At 33.9% G+C, this 27,337-nt stretch overlaps 2 protein-coding genes across 2 annotated transcripts; one reads left to right on the forward strand and one right to left on the reverse strand.

Annotated features, from left to right (window-relative positions):
* Positions 1-284: 284 nt before the first annotated feature.
* LOC130644542 (nucleolar complex protein 3 homolog) lies at positions 285-10,078 on the forward strand. The gene is made up of 18 exons (XM_057450190.1): positions 285-616; positions 1,050-1,228; positions 2,750-2,919; positions 3,492-3,601; positions 3,773-3,815; positions 3,895-3,988; positions 4,563-4,765; positions 5,232-5,303; positions 5,456-5,509; positions 5,592-5,723; positions 6,094-6,174; positions 6,279-6,452; positions 6,579-6,642; positions 6,723-6,794; positions 6,871-6,941; positions 8,035-8,145; positions 9,344-9,570; positions 9,852-10,078. The coding sequence occupies exons 1-18, from the start codon at positions 318-320 to the stop codon at positions 10,039-10,041; spliced, it is 2,346 nt and encodes a 781-aa protein (XP_057306173.1). The 5' UTR covers positions 285-317; the 3' UTR covers positions 10,042-10,078.
* An 831-nt stretch (positions 10,079-10,909) lies between these two features.
* Positions 10,910-22,081, reverse strand: LOC130644543 (RING-type E3 ubiquitin-protein ligase PPIL2-like). The gene is made up of 26 exons (XM_057450191.1): positions 22,029-22,081; positions 20,807-20,858; positions 20,007-20,053; positions 19,839-19,887; positions 18,092-18,154; positions 17,958-18,009; positions 17,589-17,640; positions 16,924-17,015; positions 16,754-16,843; positions 16,556-16,631; positions 16,146-16,252; positions 16,010-16,057; positions 15,847-15,922; positions 15,563-15,619; positions 15,199-15,257; positions 14,871-14,931; positions 14,756-14,784; positions 14,476-14,509; positions 14,329-14,391; positions 14,111-14,165; positions 13,740-13,796; positions 13,518-13,587; positions 13,174-13,236; positions 12,903-12,941; positions 12,594-12,691; positions 10,910-11,085 (listed from the first exon to the last, which is right to left on the reverse strand). The coding sequence occupies exons 2-26, from the start codon at positions 20,836-20,838 to the stop codon at positions 10,992-10,994; spliced, it is 1,563 nt and encodes a 520-aa protein (XP_057306174.1). The 5' UTR covers positions 20,839-20,858; positions 22,029-22,081; the 3' UTR covers positions 10,910-10,991.
* Between the last annotated feature and the right edge of the window lie 5,256 nt (positions 22,082-27,337).

A 27,337-nucleotide genomic window follows, 5' to 3' on the forward strand; every position in this document is an offset into this window, starting at 1 on the left:
AATGCATACCCCTTAACAGGTCTAAAATTACTGATGAAAGAAAATGTCGAAATTTACTATTACTGAGATATGACATCATAATTCATGTAGCATAATTAAATCTGAAATTCTTTAAAAGTGAATATCTTGAGAACGAAAAGAGCTTTTTAAAAAATTTAAAAAGACTTGTTAACCAACTTTTTTAAGCTCTATGATATAAGCCCAACATCATTTTATACCTCGGATTCCCTTTAACATTTTCTGTACTAACAGTTTTTTATCACAATTTGGGGTCATGATAATTATGACGCTTTATCTTTCAGATTTAGATTATAATAATGGGTAAAAAAAAGTCCACGTCAAAAGTAAAACTAACAAATAAATCTACAAATAAACGCATGAAAGCAGGAAGAAAACACAAGCTACAACCATCGCAAAATAAAAAGTTGGTGAACATTCCAAATGTTGTCAAATTAAAACAGGAAGAACAAAAGAAGAAGAAGAACCAAACTCATGTCTCTAACCACAACCATGAAGAATTGAATCATGAAGATATTGAGTTTTCAGATGATGAAATTAATGATTTTCTACACGAAAACTCGCAAAATTTATCATTTTTCTCGACAAGTTTTTCCAAGTATTGCCTATGTTATTTGACACTTTATGTCCAAGTCTCTTAATTTTTTTTGTATTTTTACATAAGAGAACCACATAAACAGTCCGAGTATGGACACAGAATTAGTTTTTGAATAAGGGAAACCTTAAAAAGAAAACAATCATTGAATTCCCAAAAATATTTATAAATATATAATAAAATATTTATAAAATTAGTTTTTGTTAAACAGAAAGCATCCTTATATTCTTTTTAGTGTCATCCAATTTTTTTCTATTCTAATTTTCAATTTTGTGGCATGTCTCCTGTGTCACTTTTAAAGAGGGTTTTCTCCCTTAACCAAAAAAAAAATCTCGTCCTGGATAGAGTTAGGGAAATTTTATCCCCATTTGTACCTTATACCAAACTGTAAAAAGCCTCATGCAAAGGATAATTGAAGACGTCTTATATTTTTTAGTGATTCTGGTGGTAAAAAGAAGAAAAGTAATGCTGAAGATGGCTTAGCAACGTTTGAGAGAGCACCACGCGTGTTATCAAATATGTCAGAGTCAATAAACTCATCAACAAAGATTGTCAATTTGCTTCCTATTAAGAATGAAAAAGGAATTATCAAAAGAAGTTTGGAGCAAAAAAAAGGTAGAAGAATTCATTTGTTTACATTTTACAAGTTCACTGTAAATGACTGTTTAAACAATTTTGCTGTTATTCAGCAGCCTTGCTATTTCGCATCAGCCCTCTGCAGGTGTTGACTGGAATGACATGTTATTGCCAAAACAGGAAGGCATATGACCTTTTACGTCAGCAAAGAACTGCTCACACGATGAAAATTAAATTAGAAAAACTGTATCTGCAAGAGCCATAATTCAAAAGGGACGTTTAATTTGAAAAATATATAATTTTATTTTATTTTTCTTGTTTTTACTTATTCTCTGAATTGTCCTAAAAATTATAAAGAGTAAAAACATAGGCCCCCTTCAGAAAACTCATACAAACAACAATGTTTATTAGTAAAAACATCTATATGTTAGAAAAATTATGATGTTATAGCAAAATTGGCCATGTCAACAAATGCTTAGTCCCATCATTTTGTTATTTGACATATACAAGTTTGATCAACAACACTAAACAATTTTTTTGAGGTAGTTATTTTCATCTGTCGTTATTTTTGTACACTTGCACTATTGACAGAAGAATGTATTAGTTAGGTAGTTTTTTCTACCTTGTCTTCTGTCTGGCACAAAAATGCAAATTTTCATCTTGCAGGCATATCAAAGGATCTAAAATGGCAATTTTGAAGCCATGTGAGGCTATAGAAAAATTTGAATCTATAGACATAAGTTTTTCGTAATGTTATTCCATATTTTTGCGTATGTATATATTCACTTTTCGACATTAATCAAGTCTTTTTAAATCAGAGCTTTAAATTATTTTTATAGGAATTGCAAAAATTGCAAAAATTACAATGTTTTTGCAAAATACCATTTCGAAAAATCATTACCAGAATTTTTTGCAAATAGATCATTTAAAATTTTTTCCTCAGAATTTTTGTGAAGCCCTTTTTCTTTGCTTAATGTCAGATCTATTTATTGAGATAAAGTAGCCTGTAATGAACTTGCTTTTATCACAGAAGCTGGCCATTATTTTTATCGACTACAAAATAAAAAACAAGAGAGGGGAAAAATCTATTTTTGTTAAATTTTGTGAGGATTTATTTTTGCGAATAAATCATTGAAAAATTTATTATTTTTTCTATAAATTTTTGTTACAGAATTTTTTTTGCAAATACAGATAAAATTTGGCAAAGTTGCAAAAAATGATATTTACAATAATTAGTCAACTTAAAGTATCAACTCATAATTTTTGTGCCCATCCTGCATATTTTCAAGACTAAAATATTTGGAAGATTTTTATTTGAGTTTGGATTTGCATATTCCATAAAAAACGCCAAACATTTGCTATGCTTTTTTAAGATAATCAGATTCTATTCAAGAAAACCTTAAAGCACCAGTGTTTTCTTGTCTTTTTTATGAATCTTATATTTTTTTATAAATCCATTAAACCTAAGTGAAAAAAAATGATAAACTACAAATGCTTCTCAGAAGTGGTAGTTTAATCGCCTTTTGTCATAAAGTATGAAATATTAGGTTTGTGTTTCAGATGTTGTTGAAGAAGCAGACACAAGCAATGAACCTAATAAAAGCGAAAGTATTGATCAAGAACCTCTAAGTTTAGTAGAATTATTAGCGAAACAGCAAAACGAGGTTAACACTAAAAAGTTGGAGATTGCTCAATGGTCGCAAAATATTGTGGAAAATCCTGATGCAAATGTAAGTGTTATACTGACTGAATATTTCCTAAATTCCATAGAACTTCTGTATCAGCAAAACATTTAAACTGGTAATTTAGAATTGGGTTTATGCTGGCACTTGATGAAAACTGTTGTATGTAATATTTGTAGATGTTTGTGATGAAAGGTTAAGGGTTGTTTGCATAATAATTACAAAATATTACTATGAACGTGAAGAAATTGTTTAGCAACAACCTAAAAATTATTTTCTGAAAAGAAGGATGGTCAAGGATAATAAGATTTCCGAGCAAGTTATTTTTGTGCAGTAGCCATTTGAAATTTTGCATGCGTTAAAATTCTGTCCCTTACTTGACACTGCATTTATTAGTAATGGTATGAGAATTTAATATAAAACATTTGCATGCTTGAGTAACTAAAACAAGGTTTTAGTTACTCAAGCATGCTGTGCATAGTACACATACATTTTCCACGTTAATAGAGACATTTTATATCAAAAATCCCAAATGTACAAAAGCCTGATATTTCGTACACTTCATAAACATTATTGTTTATCAAACGTTCTTATACTTTTTAGTTTAAATATATGTTTAGATCAATCTTCTAAAGCAGTTAATGTTATTATGTGGAAGAGATCAAGTCAGCTCAATCAGAAAGCTTTCAATGCTCTCTCTGTTGGAGGTGTTCAAAGATATTGTTCCCAGGTTTGTAAGACAAAAAAAGTCTGTGGAAAAACTTACAGAATGTCACCTGTCCCTGCTGGCAGCTGCCATTTTGGCTCATGGTCAGACAGAATAATGGCAGGCATTATTCAAGATTTCAAAGTTTTTACAATTATTTGTCATTAAACTTTTTTAATGACTTTTTGCATTTAGTTATCGTATTCGTGATTTATCTGATCAAGAAAAAACAGTGAAGGTATGTGAAAATGAAAACTTTTTCTTGTTACTTGCTCCCATTATATTACAATATGCTATAAGCAGCTGCATCTTTGTAGGTATCCCGCGATGTTCGCAAATTAAGAGATTTTGAAGAATCAATGCTTAGTTGTTATCAGAAATATTTACAACTTCTTGAAGATAATATTAAAGGTAACTTTAACTTCTATGGAATTATCAGATACTTCATTTTATTCTCCTCAAATTTCCTTAAAATTTAAAATCTTAAGTTCTAATATCACATATGTTTTCTATGCTGAGTTTAAAACATTTTTCCTAATGTTTTAATGCATATTCTTTGACTTATCTTCTTGGTAAAGATACTTAGTTTTCGTGATTGTGTTATGCATTTGAATATTTTTATTTTTATTTATATTTTTATTTATACTAATGCTCTTATAACCTTAACTTATTCTTCAACTTTTTTATTTCCAGCCTGTTTAAATTTTGTTAAGTAAATTTTCTAGCCACTTTAGCAATCTGTAAATGGATTTTTATATTGTTAAGGCCTACACTAGAATTGCTGACTGTGTGGGATTGCAGATAAATTTTGTTGATAAATAACTTAAAATGGTTGATTTTTTTGCTACAGTTCTGTTGGTTCCTAATTTCAAAATTGCTAGAAAATCTTCCGTTAATTTTATGTTACAAAATTAATTTATAATTAGCTAATTATTATTGTTCGCTAATTATTATTGTTATTGTCACGATTATTGTTTGGTTTTAGATTGTTTAAAACTATTAAAACGAAGGCGTTTGAATGGTTCATCTCAATTTATTGAAACATCTCTCAAACCCGTCAAAAGTTTGGCCATACTCTCAACAAAATGCTTGTCGGAGTTGTTACAAAGTCTTTCGCATTTCAACTTCAGGAATAACATCATAGCTGTCGTTGTACCACATATGGAGTTGCATGGAGATCTGTTGGAGGTTAGAAAAGCATATTTTAAAAACAAACTTCAAAGAGACTTTAGATTAATGTTACTAATTTGTGTTAGTTTAGAATTTCGCTTTTTCAAAAAATTGTGGGGTATTGGTTTTTGTAAATAACGCAAAAATTGTATCAAATATTTGAAGTATTTTAGTAAATTTTATACATATTAATTTTTTATAAATGTTTGGTAGTATTTTAAAGACATTTCATTTTGTTATTTCATGTGAGTGAAAATGCGCTCTTTTGCAATCTAAGATTGCACCAATCTTACCATTCATTAAAATTTCGGGATTTATTCTGCAGGTACTAATTTTCGCGAATGCGAGTATATAACTTTGCGAATTAGGTTAAAATACGCGAAAATTAGTAACCCTGAACTTTCGTACCATCAAAGTGAATGTTTTTGTCTGGATTTTAGACAGATAATACCGATTATTATTACGTGTCTGCTACTTTCTTCAGGCAGGTCAACTGTGTATCGAAACAGTTAAAGCAGTGTTTAAAAGCGATAATATTGGAGAAATATCACTAGAGGTAAATAAATATACATGATGATTACAAAGTTTGTAACAGTTCTGTTATCAAACATTTCATAATGTTCTTGCTGTTGTTTGTGGTTGCATGTTTAAAATGTCTAATGCTAATTTAAACAGGCTTTTTTCAATATTGCAAATCTTCTTTTTCAGATAGTAAAGGTTATTCACAAGTTAGTAAAATCCAAACCCAACGTTCACACATCAGTAAGTATCATCCACATAGATGTTCACATCTCAAATTCCTTCCCAGTTGTCCAGTAATTAAAAAATAGACATGTATATTTAGGTTCTGGAAACATTACTTTCTCTCCGAATAAATGCTGATATGATTCGAACTGCTGCATTGAAAAGTAACAAAATTGAGAGGCTAAATGCCAAGCGTGAAGCAATTAAAAAGATGTCTAGAAAAGAAAGAAAGGTAGGGAAGTTTGTATCGTGCTACGTAAAAATCATCATTTTGTGATCTTGGCAACACTAAAAGAAAGAATTAATTTTTCAATAGAGAATTTTGAGATAAAATGTGAAAAATCTTATTAAAGCTCATATATAGCTTGTTTCGACCTTTTAAAAACCTTTTTAAGTTTCAAAACAATTTAAAGAAGTGTTTATTACTTCAGATAATAATTTGAGGTCCAAATGGGTAGTTCAAATTTTTAATGACCATGTTAAGATGATGTATGTATAAAAGGAAGCTAAATAATAAATGCATTTCGTGATCTTAATATTTCTAAAATTTCAGAAAATTATCTAAAATGACAAACTATACAATTTGTTATCGTAAAATATAGAGAAAAAAAGTGGAAGACGTATTAAACAAAGAATTACAAGAAGCAGAAGCTGTTGAAAGTCGAGACAAAATTGAGAGAATAGTACGTATTGTATATTTTGGACTCAAGTGGCTTTGTGAGAGGTTCATCTCCAACACTTAATTTGTGAAGTAGTTTCATTATCATGCATTCTTTCTTTCCTTTAGCAAACTGAAATCGTAAAGTTCGTCTTCGTTACATATTTTCGTATTCTGAAGGCAGGTCAAAATACCCCGCTATTAAGTGTTGTCTTGAAAGGTTTATCAAAGTTTGCACACTTGATTAGCGTGGAGTTTTTTGATGGTTTGATGAATTGTCTCAAAAACTTATTACTGATCGCTGTGAGTATGAATTTACAAGTCATTTCAGCATAGTAGACATTAACTTAATATGTCACCTCTTTAGTTGTGAGAGGCAATATATAAAAGCCTTTTCTAACTCTGTCGTGAATAATATATAATTTTTAGGATCTTGGTATCAGTGAAAAATTAAACTGTATTCTCACTGCACTTAAAATCTTATCAGGACAAGGTTAGCTCTCAATTCAGTATAATGTTTGCGAAATAAATTTTAACTTCTGCACATCTATTTCTTTTCTTAACCATATTTAGGTGAATCGCTGACAATCGATCCTCGACAGTTTTATACAGAGCTTTATCAACTTCTACCTCGAATTGGAGCAGGTATCTTGTTATGAAATATATATGCGAGAATCTCGGTTTAACATATGAATAACCTAGCTCTGTTCTTTTTTCTTAGATCTTCAAAACAGTGATGTTCAGTTGGTTAGAGAATGTCTAAACATCATGTTGATCAAAAGAAGAAAACAGGTAATAGAAATTGTTTATATAATTATCGGTAAAAGTAGTCCACATTAACCAATAGTTCTGTGCAGACGATTGGATGGAATAAAGACGTTAAGGTTGATTTTAATCAACCTGCATCTCGCGAGCAGAAATCCATTTCAGTTTTTTTAACGCGCGAATTAAGATTTACAAGGTAATAATGGCAGTTGCAGTAATTTTAACTTTACTATATATAAGCAAAGGTGCTGGGGAATGTGCCTGGGAGGTTTTTTTAAGTTGGAAGGTTAAAGTGCTGTTATTAATAAGTTATTAATAAGTAACTCACCTTTATCGTACATATTTTTAAATTTTGTTGGCGATTGGGGGAAATTAAGTACTAATCACTCAAGTATCATTGGCTGCTTGCTGCTAAAGAGAAAAATAGCCGACGAAAGTAGAATGAATTCAACTTTGTCGCTAAGCTCTTGAGCACAAATAATTTCTCAACAAGCGGTAATTTTGTCAAATTGCGCATGCGCTAGCTAAAAGCTCTTGAGCTTTTTGACGCTATTAGCAGAAATGCAGTCAGATAGAAACGAGCCCTTAATGAATTTAACTGTGGGAATGTCTCAGGGAAACTAAAAATTTGCGACAGAAGAGATTAAAGTTTGCAAATCGGAAACGCGAGGATAGCAAAGTAAGGCTTGATAATGTATAGCGTATTGTTATGAATTGTGGGCACAATAAAAATTGTAACTAGCTATTATACCGTAGCCCATAGGTGACATGCTTAGAATATACTTTATTTCTCCTTAAAGTCATATCAATGTAACTGTCGCCGCCTGTTTTAACTGTCGACGCGACACTTACAACTGTCGCCGCGTGTTATAACTGTCGAGTCGATTCTCACAAATTTTGCCGCGTGTTATAACTGTCGAGTCGTCCCAAACTCCTTTTGAATACAATGACAGTGTGTTGATTGACATGTCAACTGTGACTTTTAGATGCAGAAGCATACAGATGTTAATCCATATTCCATTTCATTCACTTCTAAATGAACAGTTTAAAACTTAAGTTCTTAATCATCATTCAATTATTTTACTGGATGTTATTAACATTTTGTGTTTTGTTTCCTTAGGTGTCTTTGCCTCAAGTTCAAGGTTTCTTCAAACGAATATCCACTTTGATCCTACATCTTGACGTTGATGACATGTTTGACTTCATACTTCTCATCAGGAATATTCTACAGGTACACAGAACTTGAATAAAACAGTTAACATCATGGCTAAATAAAGGTTAAAACACAAAGGAAGCAATTTACACGAAACCGAAGTGAAATTGAGGCGATGTTAAATATTTCACACCTTAGTAAAATGTGCAACTATTTACAAGTTTTACTTCAGGTTGAATTTAATTTTGAGTAAAGGGTCGCATGTTTTGTGTTCGTGACTCTTAAGTATGCATACTGATTGAAAACTGCAATTCTCTCCGAGAAGAAGTGTTATGAATGACAATCGCACTGGTTTGAAATTTTATTCCGGTTAATTTTACTGAAACTAAATGCATATTTTACCCAAAGTGCTAAAAATTCATGCAAACGTTCTTAAGAAATATACCGTGGACCGAAACAACTTAAACCGGTTTGAACAGGAGTCCAAAAGTTTTTAGGCGCTAGTAATACAATTAAGCGCCTATTCTGTTGTCAACATTGTGAAACGTTTTTTTTTTTTTTTTGCCCTAGAACGGTCACAAAATGAATGCAGGATATATTTTATAAATGACAACATTGTCGAAAAGAAACAACTTAACTTAGCAAAAATTTCTTCCGCAAATAATTTTATCCCTAAAGTAAACTATTTCTTGGGAGAAAGTTAAAAAGTCACTCTTCATTTTAATTTATTCCAAATTATGATAATACATTTCGGATGGGAAACAAGTATTTTCACACAGTTTCCGAAGTTTATATTCATTATTTTACCTGTTGTGAAAGCCTTCCTAAAACCTTTTAACTGTTATGGTTCAACAAAGCGGATAATGACAGTAAAGGTCATTGAAAAATTCAACGCATTTTCTATTCGCGAAAGTGACTGAAAAGTTTCTATTCTTAAAGTAATGTAAAGTGTGAACTTTAAAAACGAATGTTACAATTTTAAGAGACTTGGAGTTATCGCCCAATGTGTTTGCGCGTTTGTTATAAAAACACCAAACTTATCAGAATGCTCTTAAGGAATTTCAAAATAGAAGTTTAGAATGCTCGTAACACGATCAGAAGTTTTAGCAGGAAGCACTATTTTTCTGAAAATGATTATCACTCGAAGGAAGTGCTTAAGGTATATGCTTTCTTCCGTATAAAAACTTGAATGCACGTCAACCTCTGGTGCTTAGATTGTCAATTATCACTTATCATTTGAAATGTGTTCCTTTAAAGACTAACTTTTTTCTCTTAGCTTCATAAAAAATGCGACTACCTGCTTGATAACGAAGTATTTGGTTGTGGTGTGTTTGACCCTGACATCCCAGATCCAGAGCATAGCAACGCAGATAGTAGTGCATTATGGGAAGTTTTGTTGCTAAGCAAACATTATCATCCACACATGGAAACGTATTGTAAGCATCTTCTCGCGGGTGCACCTTCTCAAGGTGCTGGTGCATTACCAACAAAGTTTTTAAGTAGGTAAGTGCGAACAAGATCCTGTGTCAAACTTGCTTTATGCAATGTGCTACATGGAATTCCATTTTCTGTAGCAACACAAGGAAAGTGTTAACCTCGCTAAACCAATGAAATATTTGAATTAAAATACACAAGGCGGTGGTAGTGTAAGCGAGAAAGCATGTAGTAAACATGCGGAACTGTCTCTCTTTTGGCCCTCGCAATAATCTTGACATGATTTAGTTAGTTTGGTTTCAGTTTAAGTAGATAAAGGTGAGATTTAATTTAATTTTATTTGGTTTCAGACGAAATATAGAGACAGTTGATGCAAGTACTGAAGATGTATCAGAATACTTTCTTGACAGTATTCCGGAGACACCTGTACATAAACCAAAACTCTACGACAAAGACATTTCGATTTTAGTCAAAAACATGCATGAACATATAACAGTAGCGAATAAAATACTGCAAAAATACGAAAGAAAGTACTTGTAAAATTAAATTTTTAACTTTTATATTTATATAGAATGAATGATGTTTGTTTTGTCTCCCCATTTTAGTGGTCTATCGTAGAGCAAAAAATGCTGCGCTGACCTAACAAGATGGCGGAAATGTTTGAAAGACTCGCGTAAATAATTTTATACGCATCACAACTACTTTCCTACTGAAACAAAGTAAAAACAAATTGCAAATTTTATTAATCTTGTTACTTAAATCTTTATATTTACCAAAAATAAGAATTCTGAGAAAGTGTTTTTTTTTTAATTAGGAATTATGATGATAATCAAAATAAGTTATTGTCGTTAAGATTTCACCACTGGTATTTCTGAAGAAATGTTTACATTCCATTTTTCAATTATGACATTAAAACCACCACTTGACGCAATCCTCACTCATTTTTTTATAAACATACAGTTGGTTTGGATTTTTTCAATTCGACCTTAAAAGTATGCTTAGCAATATGCTTATTTCCGAATTTCTGCTGAAATTACGGGCTTCGCCGCTAAAATTAGCGAAAACGATAATTGTATCTGTCCGGAATTTTCTCCGCCGAACTTTTTGGTTGTTAAGGTATGTTATTAGCTTCAAGGTATGCTTAGCATTATGCTTAGTTTCAGAGAAATTTGAGCTTAAGCGTTGTATTCAATAGATCCGCCGAACTTTTATACGCCGAAATTTTTGGTTGTTAAGGTATGTTCTTAGCTTCAAGGTATGCTTAGCATTATGCTTAGTTTCAGAGAAATTTGAGCTTAAGCGTTAGTATTCAATAGAAACCAACCTAGATAAATTATTAAAAACGTGCGCGGTGAAAACTTTAATTTGCGAAGTATGAGCAACATGATCGAAAAGATGAAAAACAACGTGGATTCATTTTACATATAATATAATAAAAATTACAAAATAATAAGAAAATTCGTTGCAAACATTTCGTTAAGACACGCTTGTTACCAACTACTGAAATCACCAAAACCGGACGACTTTTTCGGTTTCTTGGATTCAGTTGATAATGACGATTCAGACTCTTCGTTCATGCGCTTGCTAAATGAAGTAAATCGTCATGTGAGAGGCGTAATAAAAAATTTAAGAAACGGGTTATAGTAAGTTCATCGCAAAAAGCAAATTCAATTTTCATATTTCAGTATCCAAAATCTATATTACTATTCGAACGAAATTTTTCAGCCTCAATGACTGCATGATTGGGCTGTAACCGAATAGCAGGAAAGTTTGCTTTGTAATCGTATGGACAAGTGGTTCAGTTCACAGTGCGAGCATGTTTAACAAGTGTCGTTACTGCGGCTACGGGTCAACCTATGCCACGTTAGGGAAATCGAGCAGGAAATTAAGTTGTATATTTATTTCACACAGCAGTGTTTCAAGTACTGCTACTGTCCGAAAATTTATGTCCTAAATTTTTGTTTACAATTTTACTTTCCTCGGATTTAGATCAGCTTGTGATTAAAGTTCATAGGGACACAAGTTAAACCCGAAACGACTAAATTCTTGTTAGGTTTTAACTTCTCAAGGGAATACCCAAGGAATTTCGCGACATTTTTCACTATACGTTGGAATTTTCGGAAAAACAAAAGGGTTCCTTAGTTTTTTATTTTGTTCTTCTTGGTAATTTTTTTCTAGTTGATAATTATTATCAGCCTCTGTGATTAGAGCAATTTTAATTAAAGATATGCGATTAAGGGAAAAGCAAAAAAAATATTGAGCTGTTTTTCCAGGGATGTCCCCAACTTTCTTTAATAAACAACCCATGGCAACAACAATTCCCCTCAATGTGAACGAACCACGACGCAGGCTACTTATAAAGAGAATAAATACTCAAGTCTTGTGTTTGTTTAAATCATTCTGCTATTTTTAAATTTCTGATGCTCGCCTCAATTCACATGACTTTGTAGTTTTATCGAGGTATAAATAAATTTTCGCGAGATAAATTTTTTTGCAATTTTTTGGATTTCGCGAGAATATATTTCGCGACTTGCTAATTACTAGGATTTGAAAAAAGCCCATTGTTATGAAGGGGACTGAAAGATTGTTGTAAAATAACGATCAAAATACTTGAGGAAGTAAACCGAGGCTCTTTTGAAAATTACTTGTATTAGCAGGATTTATAAGCTAAACTATCTCCTGCAGACGTTCTAGGATGTTTTCTAAACGTACAAGAGGAAGTTGAAAGATGACTGATCACAGAAAACCGTCTTGAAATGGAAAAAAAATGTAAGAAAATTAACGTTTAATGTAGATATTCAGAAATCAGAAAAGAGGCAATCCGCAATCAATCTATAATCAACGGTCCAACAAGAAAACGTGCAACATAAATAAGATTCCTACTTATAAATACAAGAAGTTTTATTGACATTATCAACGCATAAATTGTTACAGTTTTGTGACTCCTGAATTGTGCAGGGAGGAAGGCAATAACAGTTCATCCAGTCAACTGCGTAAAATATTATTCAGGATTGGGCTAACAACTTTTCACAGTGAAATTATTCACTACAGCTATAAAAAAGTATTCCTCGTATATTATATAAAGTACACACCTTATATTGGTAGGAATGTATTTCCCAACTCCAGACGTACGGTAGACTTTTTGTTTCTTTTCTTCTTTCACTGTTTTACTTGGTGGTTGGTGTGCTTCCTAAATTATTGCGAATGTAGAGTTTTATGTTTTTTAATTACACACGACTGAAATGATTTGTTAAACTTTCCAGAATGTTACAACCGCACTGCAGTCTTCACAGTTCAAAATAAACTGATCAACAAAAACGAAACGTATGTAATTTATTTTGTTATCAGTTTCTACTCCCTTGTTACTTATTACTTATTCCGTTTTATAAAATTTTTCTTACCAGTTCTTTTTGTTTTTCTTCCTCTCTTTCTTTTTGTAACTAAAAATAATAAAATTTGTTAGAATATTTAAATCCATATTATCGTTATTACACCCCGCATGACCAAAATTTAAAAGTTGAAGACAATCGAACTTTTTTTTCGCGCGATAAAGGAAGGGTGAATCTGCACTCTCCACCTTATTGTATTATCAACGAGTTAATTTAGTTGTTGATGTTGATTGATGGAAGAGTTTATTCTAGAAAACACACGAAAGAATTTAGTCGTTGTTACCTGTTCATCGACTTCTTCAAAAGGATTCACGAAAACCCTGGTACCCAGTAATTTGATTTCTTCCTAAAAACAATACGCGTTAATTGAGTCTCGTTTTTAACGCCTTGAAAGTATATAACAACAAAAATTCACCATTTTAAATATTGTGTTTGAGGCTTTCGAACTTTTTTGTGCATTGAGCACAGGGTAGCCTTGACGTTAATATTCGATAGTAAGAAATAAAATGTTAATAACACCCCATTAAAAAGTTGTGGGTATTTTTTATGCATCGATTGCAAGGTGGTCGGGATCACTAGTTCACTTAACAACCTTAGAGAGGGTACACCTTAAAAAAAATCGCTCACAACAGGTTTATCGTCCTTGTCTGTTTTGATTGCTTCAAATTCGTTCAATGTTTCCAAACCTCCAACAACTCTAAATAAAGATAATAAAATTAGTATTTACACATCAGGGGAGGAGGGGGTGTGTGTTGTCTTATGTAAGGAAGTGTGTCGCCCAAAACTCACTGTTTCAAGGATTATTTTTAGGGAAAGAAAATATTTAAAATTAAAAAGAACGAAACTTACTTTCCAAAGATAGTATGTTTGTTATCCAAATGCTGACATGAACGGAACGTGATAAAACTGAAATGAAGAACAAGATCGCATAGCGAAATTTAACACCCAATTGTCTGTCAATGTTGCAATTTCTACACTGGTTGTGAATCCTACTTATTTTTTTTAGGTAAGACCGATGTACATGAAATTTTATCTATGTTTATACCAAACAAAAAAAGGTATTTTTTTTTAATTCTGAAGAAAATTTTGGATATTTACGCTATTGTGGGTTGCGCCTGTTGTGTAAAAACTGTACCAATCTGAGCACGTTTCAAAATGTTGTCGTGTTTAATTCTGCATGAATAAACTTAGCAGTAGCATGAATGTTTCCGACAACTTACAACTGTGATCCATTGGTGTCTTTACCAGAGTTTGCCATGCTTAATATCCCACGTCCTGAACAAGTTTAAATAGAAAAGTAAATAAACTATCGAAGTGATTTGAGAAAAATATGTCAAAAAAAAAATAATAATAAAAAGCAACGCTAGTATTACAGACATAATTTTAAAAACTCTGGTCATACATATAAACAAATACAAAAAGCAACGATTGGTAGTACCTGCATGTGAAAGATTTGGTTTGAATTCGTCTTTAAATTTTCCGCCCCACGCAGATTCACCACCTGAATAAAAAAGAATATACGTATAAGAATATATATGGATTGTGCAACAATTCCTTCTACTTAATATTTAAATACGCGTCTCACCATGTCCAGTGCCGGTTGGATCTCCTCCTTGTACCTACAATATTTGTATTCACAACAAAATACAAATGTTGACATGAAGTAAAAAGTTTGAAAAATTAAAAAAATTAAAAAGAAATTTCCGCAACATTTCTCAAGACAAAAAGTAATTCGTAGTTTAAAATCAACTCTTTTCCTTATTCTGGAATATATGTGGGAACAACGCAAGGCGCTTCGCTTTTTAATAATAATATAATATGGGTACTGTAGCCGATAAAGAATTAAAAAATAAAAAAAGGCTTACCATAAAATGTTTTATCAATCGATGAAATACTAAAAAAATAGGGATGAAACAATAATTCAAATTCATGTCAACATGTACAGCTGTGTTTCGAATCACGCAGAAGCAGTTTACTAACTTGTGTTGTCATAGTAACCTTTATCACATAACTTGATGAAGTTTTCACACGTTTTTTGGACCTGGAAGAAATAAAAAAAACACGAACAATTAGGGGTGTTGTTAACTGAAAATGTAAAAGAATTTCTTCATGAAATCGAAGCTTCAGAGGTTCATTCATCTCAGCTAAATATCAACTGGTCTGGCGCTACCAAAAATAGAACAGACTTTATCAATGCTCAGTTGATGCTGAATCAACTTAGTGTCCTACGTGTTTTTTTGTTATAACAAACATGCTTTTTATTCAACCTGGATGTTTCTATCTTCGAAAAATCTTTTGACCTACATACCATATTACAATGCAATTCCAGGTTTATATTTCCCTTGCTCGTTGTCAACCGAACGTAACCTACAATGCACAGAGAAACAACACAAGTGATATTACAAAAAAAGAAATCAGTATATCATACTCATATACTATGGGTAGAACAGGATGGCCAGTAAAACCAAAAAACGAAGATAAAGATAGTGAAGCTATTATGAGGACACTTTTACGTTTATAACAACATTGATTATGATTTTGAATGCAACAGAAAATGTGATGTTAAAAATAAACCCAAAACAAAATGTCTAGTTTACAGAATTTTCTTCTAAAATGCCATTTTAGACACAATCTATCTTAAAAAAATTTTAAAGAATTTTCAGGGTACTGACCTTTTTTGCCTAATTTCTTTACTCGGTCATACCGTACAACATCGGTATCAAGTGCAGCTACAAGAAATAATTTTAAAATACAATTAGTTTAAAAAAAATTCTAATCTTGAGCCTTCCTACACTTGTTGACCTTCTCATTCAACAAAGTTTCCTTGCATATTGACTTGAATTACGTACATTAACCCTGTATTTCTTAGGAATGCATCTTAAATAGAACTTTCTTGACGATAAAATAAAACTTTCATAATTTTGCAAAGTATGTTTACAACAACAAAAGGATGTACCAGCCTCCTGCGTTGTACTTCTATCCTGTGAGGTAGATGTGAATGAACCTGACACAGCACCAGTTGAGTAGTGAGCCTTCAAAAAAAGTTAAATATAAAAATAAAAAATGTAACAAAATAAATGTAATAAAGAATACGTGCAACAAATGTGTAAAAAGCTTACTGAGTATTTATATTCGTCTGATTTTGATGACTGAGGCTTTAGATAAGACTAAAAGTCATAAAAATACATATATAACTTATGAAACAAAAATGCAGTCAAAGAATCTTGAAAAGTGTAAGATTTAGTGGACATATACCTCAGTTGGTTCTTTATAAGTTTTTTCTAATTCTTTAAGTGTACTTTCTGTTTCCAAATTAGCTTTGCGTATTCTGTACATTGGATCCTTTTTGGCTGCTTCCTCGTCTAAAACAATAACAATAACATTATTTTCCAGTACACTTTGACACCACTATATCCACTTCTGAAATATTTTCTGAAAAAAAAATCTGACGTAGACATCGAACAAACAAGACAGGAAAGAGTTTTGCAAGGTTGAAAATTTTACATTTACTTTTAGAACTTTTGAAAATAGCTTCTCAATTTTACGAATGGGACAGATTTTGCAAGAATAAGTCTCATCGGGATACTTAGAACTACATATCGTATGAATAATGCTTAATTCATACAAATAATTTAATCACCCAACAAAAGAATAGACGTACTGACCATCATCGAGAATTTTCATGTTATTTTTAATGTGGTAGAAGTTTGATATGTTAAACTTTTCAAGTTTTGAAGGATCCTACAAAACATTATGCAATAACTATGGATATTATCTAAAAAATTAAGTCTAAAAGTGCAACAAATAACATAAATACAAACAAATCAAGTTTTTAAGAAACCAACATAAACGCTAAAAAATACCTGTATTGTGATGATATCTTTGCGAGTAAATGGTTCACTTGTTAAAAGATCTTTAAAATTTTTCGTTTTTAAATTTAATTCCTCAATAGCCTGCAAATTTAAAGAAAAAAATATATCTTAAAGTAGGTGTGTAAAGTATTTACAAATATATAATACAGAATAAAACCAACCTCATACGAGAATATGTTGCCAGTGGTTTTGATTGCAACAATATGCGAGTTTTCATTAAACACTTTGTACATAACAGGACAGTGATATTCATCTACAGTAAATAATCATTAAGCTAATGGTAACATGTAACAAATATTATTATTCTATTATTCTATTAAACAGTATTAAAACTAAAACGGCCTGACAATTATTATTCTGACTAATATTTACCCAAGATATCAGCAGCTAATAGAATTGTTTTCAATGAGGGTCCTGCAAAGGGGGTCCTAGTGCTTAAAAACAAACCATTTGAGCTACAGAGGGCATGCAAGCACAACAACCGCTCAACTAGACAACCATCTAAGATATCTATTCTATTCTCATACTAAACGTTAAGCAGAAAGGATCAATTCACACTTTTATATGACTTGGTTGGGGCTTGGTTTAGTGCATTATATAACAAAATCAAATTCCTCAAATTGTACTTGTGAAAAATTAATTTCTGCAATTTTCTGAATAAAACTAAAGCTTTTGAGTTCCGTTCTTAGATAAGACAACATTTTTCCATATTTTTTTTGTGGTTTAGACACTCCTTTCCTTTCCATTATTGTGACGAACACCCTGTTGCATGGAATATGAGATTAAAGAATAAGCTAAAAAACATAGAAAAACTTCTGCTACAAACCTTTGTTGTTCTTATGAAAGTGTAATTTTATTAAATCTTTAGCAACCATAGGCTAAATAAAGTGAGTATAATTATTTATGACGACATAAATATTTAGATGCGAAGTGTAGAAGCGAAATAATAAACCTATAATATTCTGATCTGCTCTGTCTGTAACGTACAAAGTGGACACACTTTTAGCAAATGTGACATATTATTTTGACAGATCATTGATAAAAATAATTCTCAATTTTAATCTATTTACAGAAAAGTTATTTCGTAAGGGCAGTGTTAAATTTTTTTATTTGTGTTCATATTTTGACTTAAAATAACTTTTCCTCATAATATCATAGAAACAAATATTTTAATGCTTTTTTTAAATTCACATACCTCTCCAGTCACAGGGCTTTTCTTGTATTTTTTTAGAAAAGGTACTATATTTCTAAAAAGTATCAAAGTTTATAGAGAGAATGAAAAAAAAATAAATAAGTGTTTCCATTTTGTTAACAGTGAAATGTACTTACAACAAATCAAACACAACTCCTTCTTTCGTACATAATGGATGCTCAAATGGTTGCAGGGAAATACTAGACAATCAGAAATAATGCACATTAAAACAATTATTGAAATATAAGTACCAGCATTTTTTCACCTATTTTATGTTAGGAAATTTAAGGAGGTTTTAGTATTCTAAAGGTACTACAAGGTTATTTCTGACATTTTGTTGCCATTTTTGTTTTGGATTTAAATTATTTTTTGATATATTGTTACCACTACCATAAGAAAACAAATTCAACTAGTTTCACTGTTTAATATGACTTCCAAGTGCCAACAATACGAACCTTATCACCCCAAAATATGGCTACAAATCCGACCGCAAATTCCGTAAAGAAAAGACTGGGACGAATGTGATGTGTGACGTTGAAAGTGCGGAAAGCGCAATTCTATGCAATGGCTGGCTTATTAAAACAAATTTTTAAATAGTTTATAATTTTGACAAAATATATCTTATATAGCTACTAGCAATTCCTTCTTATTTTATGCTAAATATGCCAAATTGCTCAGCTTTCGGTTGTACAAGTCGCTTCATGTTTAACAAAGAGCTTAGTTTTCATAAGATACCTTCAGAAAAATCAAACAACAAACTGACGAATGTTTCCAGAGGGATATGATAGTAATACAAAGTACATCTGGATTCCTTGAATGCAAAAAATAAAGTTTTCTTCGTATTTGCATATATTCACTAGTCATCAAATCCATGACATTGCATAATTTACGTTAACTTTTATTTTACTAATATTATTTTACTCGTTTGTCCCACTTTCCATTTTTAAATTTATAAATTTAATACTTTAAAGTTAAATTTTCGTCCTGCTCGCCACTTATGATTATCTTTTTTCACAACTCATAAGCAGAGTTTTGTCGTTTTTGTTTTGCGCGAATAAAAGTCTAACTTCTGACAGGGGGTAAACATATTACTTTTCTAGAGTAAACTAATGGGTGAACCGATGTCATCAACATTTCGAACATCAAACGAAAGTAAAGCACGTTCTGGAAATATTCTTCTTGTTTCTGGTATTGTCCCTACGATTTTTGTATTTACTTCAGAGACTAAAAAATTCTCCCTTACCCCTTAAATTGTTTCTCATTTAATATGCAAACTTTCCAAGATGAGGTCTATCACACAAAAGAAAATTGGATGGGCTACTGTTCTCCTTCATCCATACAATTTCATTTTTTTAACCTTTTTCAAAATTATAACTTGTTATCAACGGGAAAGGGACAATGCATCAAAAGTGTTTCAAAACATCAAAGTTTTTTTATGAAAACTGTTTGACGAATAAAAAAGGTTTATTTTTGGTATATACTTTATTTAGTTATTTTGGTTCTTGTTTATTAAAAAATAAGTTACAACAAATCGTAATGTCTCCTCTTCTTTTTAATGTGTTTTGTTGGAGGCTTCTCTCTGCGGTTTGCTACATGTCGCACTTTGCAACGTCATTTTTGTTACTATTTCCAGTCTTCTTGTTTTTACGCAGCCTGTTGAAAAAAGGTATATTTCTGGCAAAGAAATTGCTCTTATTGAGGTAAAAACAGACATAATTAAGTTGCACATTTTTATTTTTTGAAATATGTTACCCATTTTTGACAATATATCGAAAAATAATTTTTGCGTGTAGTTCCCCTTTAAATAAGGCTAAGCATAAATTGAGGCTGGATAGATAAAAATATAGACAGACCTTTTTTGTGATTCCAATAAAAATCCCTTACCTGCAATAATTAAATGGAAGCCGACGGAATTTTATCTTATTCTTGCCAGCTAAAAATAATTACTTCTTAGTTAACATATTTTAAAGTTTTTCTAGAGAAACTACCAATGTATAATAGTTATTTTGTAAACCAAAGCCATGTTTGAAAATGTCTTTTATTAAGACACACCTTTTTTTCCTCCCCATTCACTTTGCCATTCTTTATTTGTGATGTATCTTAAAGAAAATAAATAAAATGTACCATACAGTCAAAGTAGAAGGACTGAAACAATCTATGGTAGAAAAAAATAAAATGTGGAAATTACTTTCATAAAGAAATGTTGGCATCTAAAGCACTTACCTTTATTTGTGCCAGGCTAAACCTAACTAAAAATATATTATACAATACAAGATTATTAGGCTTAGAAAAGAGAACAAAGTGAAGTTTTAGGTAGATGTTCTACATGAAACAGAATAGGTTGGTACAACATGTATAAAATAATAATTGGCTTAGGTCAAATTTTTACTTCACATGCTACAATACAACAAGCCTCAGGTTATTTAATGGAAAAATGTTCTGCTATAAATTAATAAAGGGAAAAATTCAGACTACAAGTTCTTCTTGATTGGAAACAAATAGAATAAAAGGCAGTGCTAGTTTTTTTTATCAAAGAGAAATTGGGTAACAGAGTGCTAAGTGTCTGTGAAATATCTGGTTGATAAAGACTGTCTTAAGTGTACAGACCACTAATAAAATGAGAACAATTTTCAATTTTTTTTTTAAGTATATTTAAGTACTTTTAAGAAGATTTTGTTTTTCTAAGTAAGGAATTTAAGGAGGAGTGGTCACCCTGGTGCATATGTGCCATGGGATTTTATATTCATGGTTTTGCATTTTTTAAAAAAAATATTTATAGAAAAATAAATTATTCCACAAGCAGCTATAGCATGGAGTATTTAGGGCATTTAAACACAAAAATATTTACTTACAATTTATCTTTTTGATGCTGTTTCTTTCCCATTCTCTAATGTTTTAAGGAAACTGTAAATAAAGAAAATTTTAAACCAAAGGAAGCGCTTATATATAACACATATAATTAAGGTTAAGATAAGGTACATATAATTTCTAAATAATCTTTTTCCAGGCTATGGCCTCAAAAAGAAACACTTTATCTATATGGGTTTTTTAGGGGTGCTGGGCTTCCTTCGTTGGTCAGTTTAGATGCATTTGTGTATGTGTATGTTCTTTACAGTCATTAAAAAGGATTAAGTAAGTATTTTTCAAAGTATAGAGTGTGCCGATTCATATCAGTCTGCCCTAATGAAATGAAGTTTAAATTGTCATGTGTCTGTGTTGTCAAAATGTAGTGGCCATATGGTGCAGCAAAAAAAACGGCCCTATGGACCAACCCTTACAATAAACAATAATCATAATAGACATGTAGTGTCAAGTGTCAAGAGTCTGTTGTTTAAGACATGTTATGGTAAATGTCTTGTCTGCTACAGTGACAGTAAGACTGTGAGCACATTAAATTTTTAACTACACCCAGCACCTCAACCCATACCCAAATATATCTTCAAACTACTTATGAATTCATTTATCCTCCATTATTTTGTGTCTTTTTTACGTCTGAACCATACTAATTAAAACATAACAGAGGAAAAAAATTGATGTGATGTGATGATAATACGTGCCTCAGTTCAGGTGATAACACTAAAAGGGAAGCGGTTTCCCATGTTGAATAGGGAAATACCCATGTTATATAGGGAAATGGTTTCCCATATAGGAAACCGTTTCCTAAACTAATCTTTTTGATTTTAATTTGGGTTTCTCTTTTGGGAAACCGTTACCCATTCTCCAGACCATTTTACAGAATTGCGGAAAGAGGCTATGATAATTTTTTTTCCTTTAGTGAAAAGTTGCAGGAAAATATTCCCTTTCTATTGGTTAAAAATCTGAAGTGCGTTTCTTAACCAGCTCTTGCGCAGATTCCTTTCTATTTTGGTGGTTTCCTGATTGGGAAACCATTGCAACATTTCTCGCCTGTTTAGGGTAACAGTTACCAAAATGGAAAACCGTAAAGTTTCCTAAATGGGAAACTAGAGAGTAATGAACATTGAACTGTTGTATTTATTGTTTATTGTTTGTTTTCAGATTCAACATTGCATACTAATAAATAAGCAAATGGTTTCATTCCTATCTATGTTGAATCTTAAACTCAGGGACCTAGAAATAGTGTGAGTTTGTTTATCTGTGGACTATACCGAACAAATATTATGTGATGTTCTTGGTCGTGGTATCTCCGACCCTGATATTCAGCTGGAGCTTCTTGGACATACGAACCAGGACATGTGTTTGGAAGAAGTGCTCAAATTCGTTGAAACAAAGGAAGCAGGGAAACGTTCTGCAACACGCCTCATCGATCACCACCAGGCTGGTGCCATCCATAGCCAGTACAGAAGGGGTAAACGAGACTCCTTCAATAAGCCAAAAGAAGACAATGACACCAACCGTGATACCAAACGCGATTCTGGTTCAAAATGTGGGTACTGCGGAACAAACTGCCACAGCACTAGCGCATCACGATCCCGTCAATCCACATGTCCTGCATATAATCACAAGTGTGGGAATTGCCAACGTCTGCATCATTTTGATCACGTGTGTAGGAGCAAAGATTGAGAAAACAAGGAGAGAAAGCCTGATAATGCTGCAGTTGTCGAGGAATCCAGCACGATATTCAACTCACTATGCTCATTGAACACAGCATCTGCGGATCATGTTGATCACCACTGCCACAACAAATCTAAAGATGTTTGGAAGAAAAGTCCATCTCCTCCACAACCGTTTCTCGATTTGTCCGTGCGTATCGTGGAAGATGACTACAGCGAGCTGGGTTTTAAATTTCCACATGGTACTAACGAGTCAACTATCACCATACCGGCAATGGCAGACACCGGCTGCCAAAGTTGTCTCATTGGTTACAAATGGATTCAGCGATTCAACCTTTCTAAAAGTGATCTCATCCCGGTCCGAATGAAAATGGACGCCGCCAATGGACAATCTATCAAAATATTATGGGCTATCGTCATCCGCATCGCTGGTATCAATTGCCACGGGTCACTACAAGAAACGAAGCAGTTTACGTATGTGACTAACGACTCTGACAAGTTTTACCTCAGTAAGAGTGCCTGTGTAGATCTTGGCATTGTATCACCTGAATTCCCTATGATTGGTGCGAATACCATCACTGTACCTGATCCAACTAATGAGTGTTCATGTCCAAAACGATCAGCACCGCCACCACTTCCTACCGAACTGCCATATCCACCAACAGAGGAGAACCGGGAAAGATTGGAGCAATGGCTTCTTAACTATTATAAAAGCAGCACCTTCAATGTATGCGAACATCAACCTCTGCCATTGATGTCCGGGCCACCCATGAAGCTGATGATCGATGAGAATGCTGAGCCGACTACACATCATTCGCCAATACCTGTACCGATCCACTGGCAAGAACAAGTAAAAGCCGACCTAGACCGCGATGTAGCTCTTGGAGTTATTGAACCAGTGCCCATTGGTGAACCCCTGACATGGTGCCACAGAATGGTAGTGTGTCCAAAAAAGAGTGGCAAACCGAGACTCTGTGTTGACTTTCAGGCTCTTAATAAACACGCTACCAGAGAAACTCACCACACACAATCACCATTCCATCAGGTTCGCACGGTACCTCACCACACCAAGAAGACCGTATCAGATGCTTGGAATGGGTACCATAGCGTTCCTCTTTGCAAGGAAGATCGCCACTATACAACTTACATCACACCGTGGGGTCGCTACAGGTATTGTACCCTACCTCAGGGCTACATTACATCTGGAGATGGTTATTCTCGAAGGTTTGACGCCATTGTATCAGACTTTCCCGACAAAATCAAGGTAACCGATGACTCTCTTTTATGGGCTACCGATATCGAGAAATGTTTCTTTCACACTTGCAAATGGTTGGACACTTGCGGGAAAAACGGAATTATTCAAAATCCCTCAAAGTTCAAATTTGCCCATGATGTGGTGGAGTTTGCTGGGTTTGAAGTTACCCCTACCAATGTCCGTCCAGCACCAAGCCTTATGCGAGCCATTGCCGATTTTCCTGTACCGCAAAATATAACAGACATCCGTTCCTGGTTCGGTCTGGTCAACCAAGTAGCATACACATTCAGTATGACGGACAAAATGCTACCCCTACGCGAATTGCTGAAACCTCAGTCTTCGTTTCAATGGAGCGATGAACTCGACGAAATATTTGCTGCCTCTAAATCAAAAATCTTAAGTGAGATTGAGGAAGGTGTACGCATATTTGACAAGTCAAGGCTCACATGTATAGCAACAGACTGGTCAAAGAACGGAGTTGGTTTTTGGCTGCTCCAAAAACATTGCCTATGTGAAGGGAAATCTCTCTTCTGTTGTCGTAGTGGTTGGAAGGTTGTGTTAGTTGGCAGTCGGTTCACTCACCCAGCTGAGTCCCGTTATGCACCAATTAAAGGTGAGGCATTAGCCGTTGCACATGCGTTGGACAAGTGTCGACATTTTGTTTTGGGTTGCAAGGACCTAATCATTGCAGTCGATCATAAGCCGTTGCTCGGACTCTTTACAAACAGATCCCTGGAAGACATACCTAACAACCGATTGCGGAATCTTAAAGAACGCACACTGAGGTATCATTTCACCATGCAACATATTCCTGGCCTGAAGAATCGAGTTCCAGATGCTCTGTCGCGCCATCCATCTGGCGACCCGTCTCCGGAACAACTGGTATTACCTGACGACATTTCGTTTATAGCTGCTTCATCGGCATTGAATTCCCTTAAATCCACAACCTGGGAGGATATTCGTCAAGCAACTACAGCCAACGTCGAAATGCGAGATCTAGTTCATACCATTGAGTCTGGCTTACCTGAACACCAGACGGAGTGGCCCCAGAAATTGCAGGTATATCATCAATATCGCGATCAATTGTCCACTGTTGATGGAGTCGCACTTTACAAGGACAGGGTCATCATACCTCCATGCCTACGGCCTAACATACTATCCAGCCTTCATGCCGCACACCATGGTGTCACATCGATGAACTTGAGGGCCGAATCTTCCATCTTCTGGCCAGGTCTATCTGCAGATATCGTAAAGTTACGTCAGGGATGTCAAAGCTGCAACCGTATTGCTCCATCGCAACCATCAGCTCCGCCGAAGCCTCTGCAATATCCTGATTATCCGTTTCAGCAAATCTGTGGCGACTTCTTTCATTATGCCGGCCACAACTATCTTGTCTGCATTGATCGATACTCCAATTGGCCGATTGTTGAGGAGGCTAGAAATGGTGCGAAAGGATTAATCGACTGCCTCCGCCGAACATTTGTAACCTATGGTATACCGGACGAATTCTCCTCAGACGGTGGACCTGAGCTGTGTGCATCCTCCACGTCCACTTTCCTGCGTAACTGGGGTGTCCACCACCGAATATCATCAGTTGCGTATCCACACAGCAATTGTCGAGCTGAAGTTGGTGTGAAAACAGTAAAACGTATGCTAACGGATAATGTTTGTTCTGATGGGAACCTTGACACAGACGCATTTCAAAAAGCCATGCTACAATATAGAAACACGCCAAATCAAACCACCAAGTTATCACCTGCAATATGTTTGTTTGGACGACCCATCAAGGATTTCGTACCCATCTTGCCAGGTAAATACCTCCCCCACCCTACGTGGGTGAGTGTCCTTGAAGATCGCGAAAAGGCACTGCGGCGTCGTCATATGGCCATCGCTGAGAGACTGTCTCTGTATTCTAAGCAGTTGAACCCACTTTGTGTGGGAGATCAGGTGCGAATCCAAAATCAGACTGGTCTCCATCCTCTTCGATGGGACAAAACCGGCTCGATTATCGAAGTTCGCCCGCATGACCAATATGTGGTTCGAATTGATGGATCAAGACGGGTGACACTACGTAACCGTAAATTCCTTCGGAAATTCACACCTGTTCGGCCAAACTTACCATTGGACCAGCTTATGAACGCCTGGCGATCAATCCCACCAGCCTCTAGGCCGCCAATCACCTCTAAAGCTGTGGAACAACCCATCGATGACAGCCGCTCCACTCAAGACTTGCCACAGGGATCTACACCACCCCTCTCAAATCCGACAGACAACACTCCGCCTCCACAAGCATCGCATGATAGTGACACATACTTTGGTCCTGACCAGCCAGCTGCTGACAACCGTTTGGATGTACCGACCGCCTCCTCGTCACCGCCTTATCCGTCCCCGGTTCGTCGATCTACAAGAGAACGTCGGCAACCATCTTGTTTCGAGGACTATGTTATGAACTAATACATTTAATCGTCATTATATACTGCACATCTCCTAATGACTGGGGGGAGATAGAGAGTAATGAACATTGAACTGTTGTATTTATTGTTTATTGTTTGTTTTCAGATTCAACATTGCATACTAATAAATAAGCAAATGGTTTCATTCCTATCTAGAAACCATTTCCCTATATGACATGGGTAGTGGTTTCCCTTTCTTGTCTCAACTCCCAAACTGTGCCTGGCTAAATTTAGGTGTTAAAATTTCGATAAACACTTCAGAGCTGTCTTGTGGTCTCAAACCCTGAATTCCAGACTGTTTGTTTGCCTTTCTATAGCTACATCACCAAGATTTGCCTATATATATAGCTATTTGTGTTATTTCTAAATACATATATAAAATGATTTTTTCAACAGAATGATAAAATTCCTAGCCGTACTCTAGGGCCGTGCGGGCTGGTGACGGAAAACTTATAAGGAGTGAGAGTGTTAATAGGATTTTTCTCAAATTGGGTGACTCTACCTGGGCAAAGCTCACAATATGTAGAAATTTAATATTATAAAGAGAAAGACTTAGCTTCTCTCTTCCTTCTGTATATTTAACTTGGAAAGGTACAATAAACAAGATAGGCAAAACAAAGCGATAAAGGGCAACTGAACTTAAGAAGTTTAAACTTAAAGAAGTTTAATAAGGCCTAGCCAGTGGTTAATAAACTTATGTGCATAATATGCAGAACAAAATGCAGCAAAGTCGATATTTTAGCAGTTGGTTTGTCTAAATTAGCTTTAGTTTGCTATGAATTTTATTGGCGATACTTTGAGGGACGTATTGTGTTTTGTTTTGGCTTTCTGCCTGTAGTGAAGTATATTTATCTAGCTAGCACTTTTATGTTGCTGCACTTAGTTTAACTTTAGGAAATTTTGCAAAGCAGAAGAAAAGCTGCCAAGGACCAAGCACGTCGTATGTAGCTATAGTTACGCAATTTGCCACAATATGCACTTGCATTCTAATCAAATGTAATGTCTGTTCTTCATTCTGGTAGTAGATAGAGAATATAATCAGCAGACCTCAGTAAAAATAAAGACCATACATTTAAGTCATCACCATGAATTGGGGGAGGGGGTACCCTGTTTTAAGATGTTTTGGGAAGGGGGAAAGGGTGA

Source organism: Hydractinia symbiolongicarpus, chromosome 5 (assembly GCF_029227915.1).
Source record: "Hydractinia symbiolongicarpus strain clone_291-10 chromosome 5, HSymV2.1, whole genome shotgun sequence".
In the NCBI taxonomy this organism is placed as follows: domain Eukaryota; kingdom Metazoa; phylum Cnidaria; class Hydrozoa; order Anthoathecata; family Hydractiniidae; genus Hydractinia; species Hydractinia symbiolongicarpus.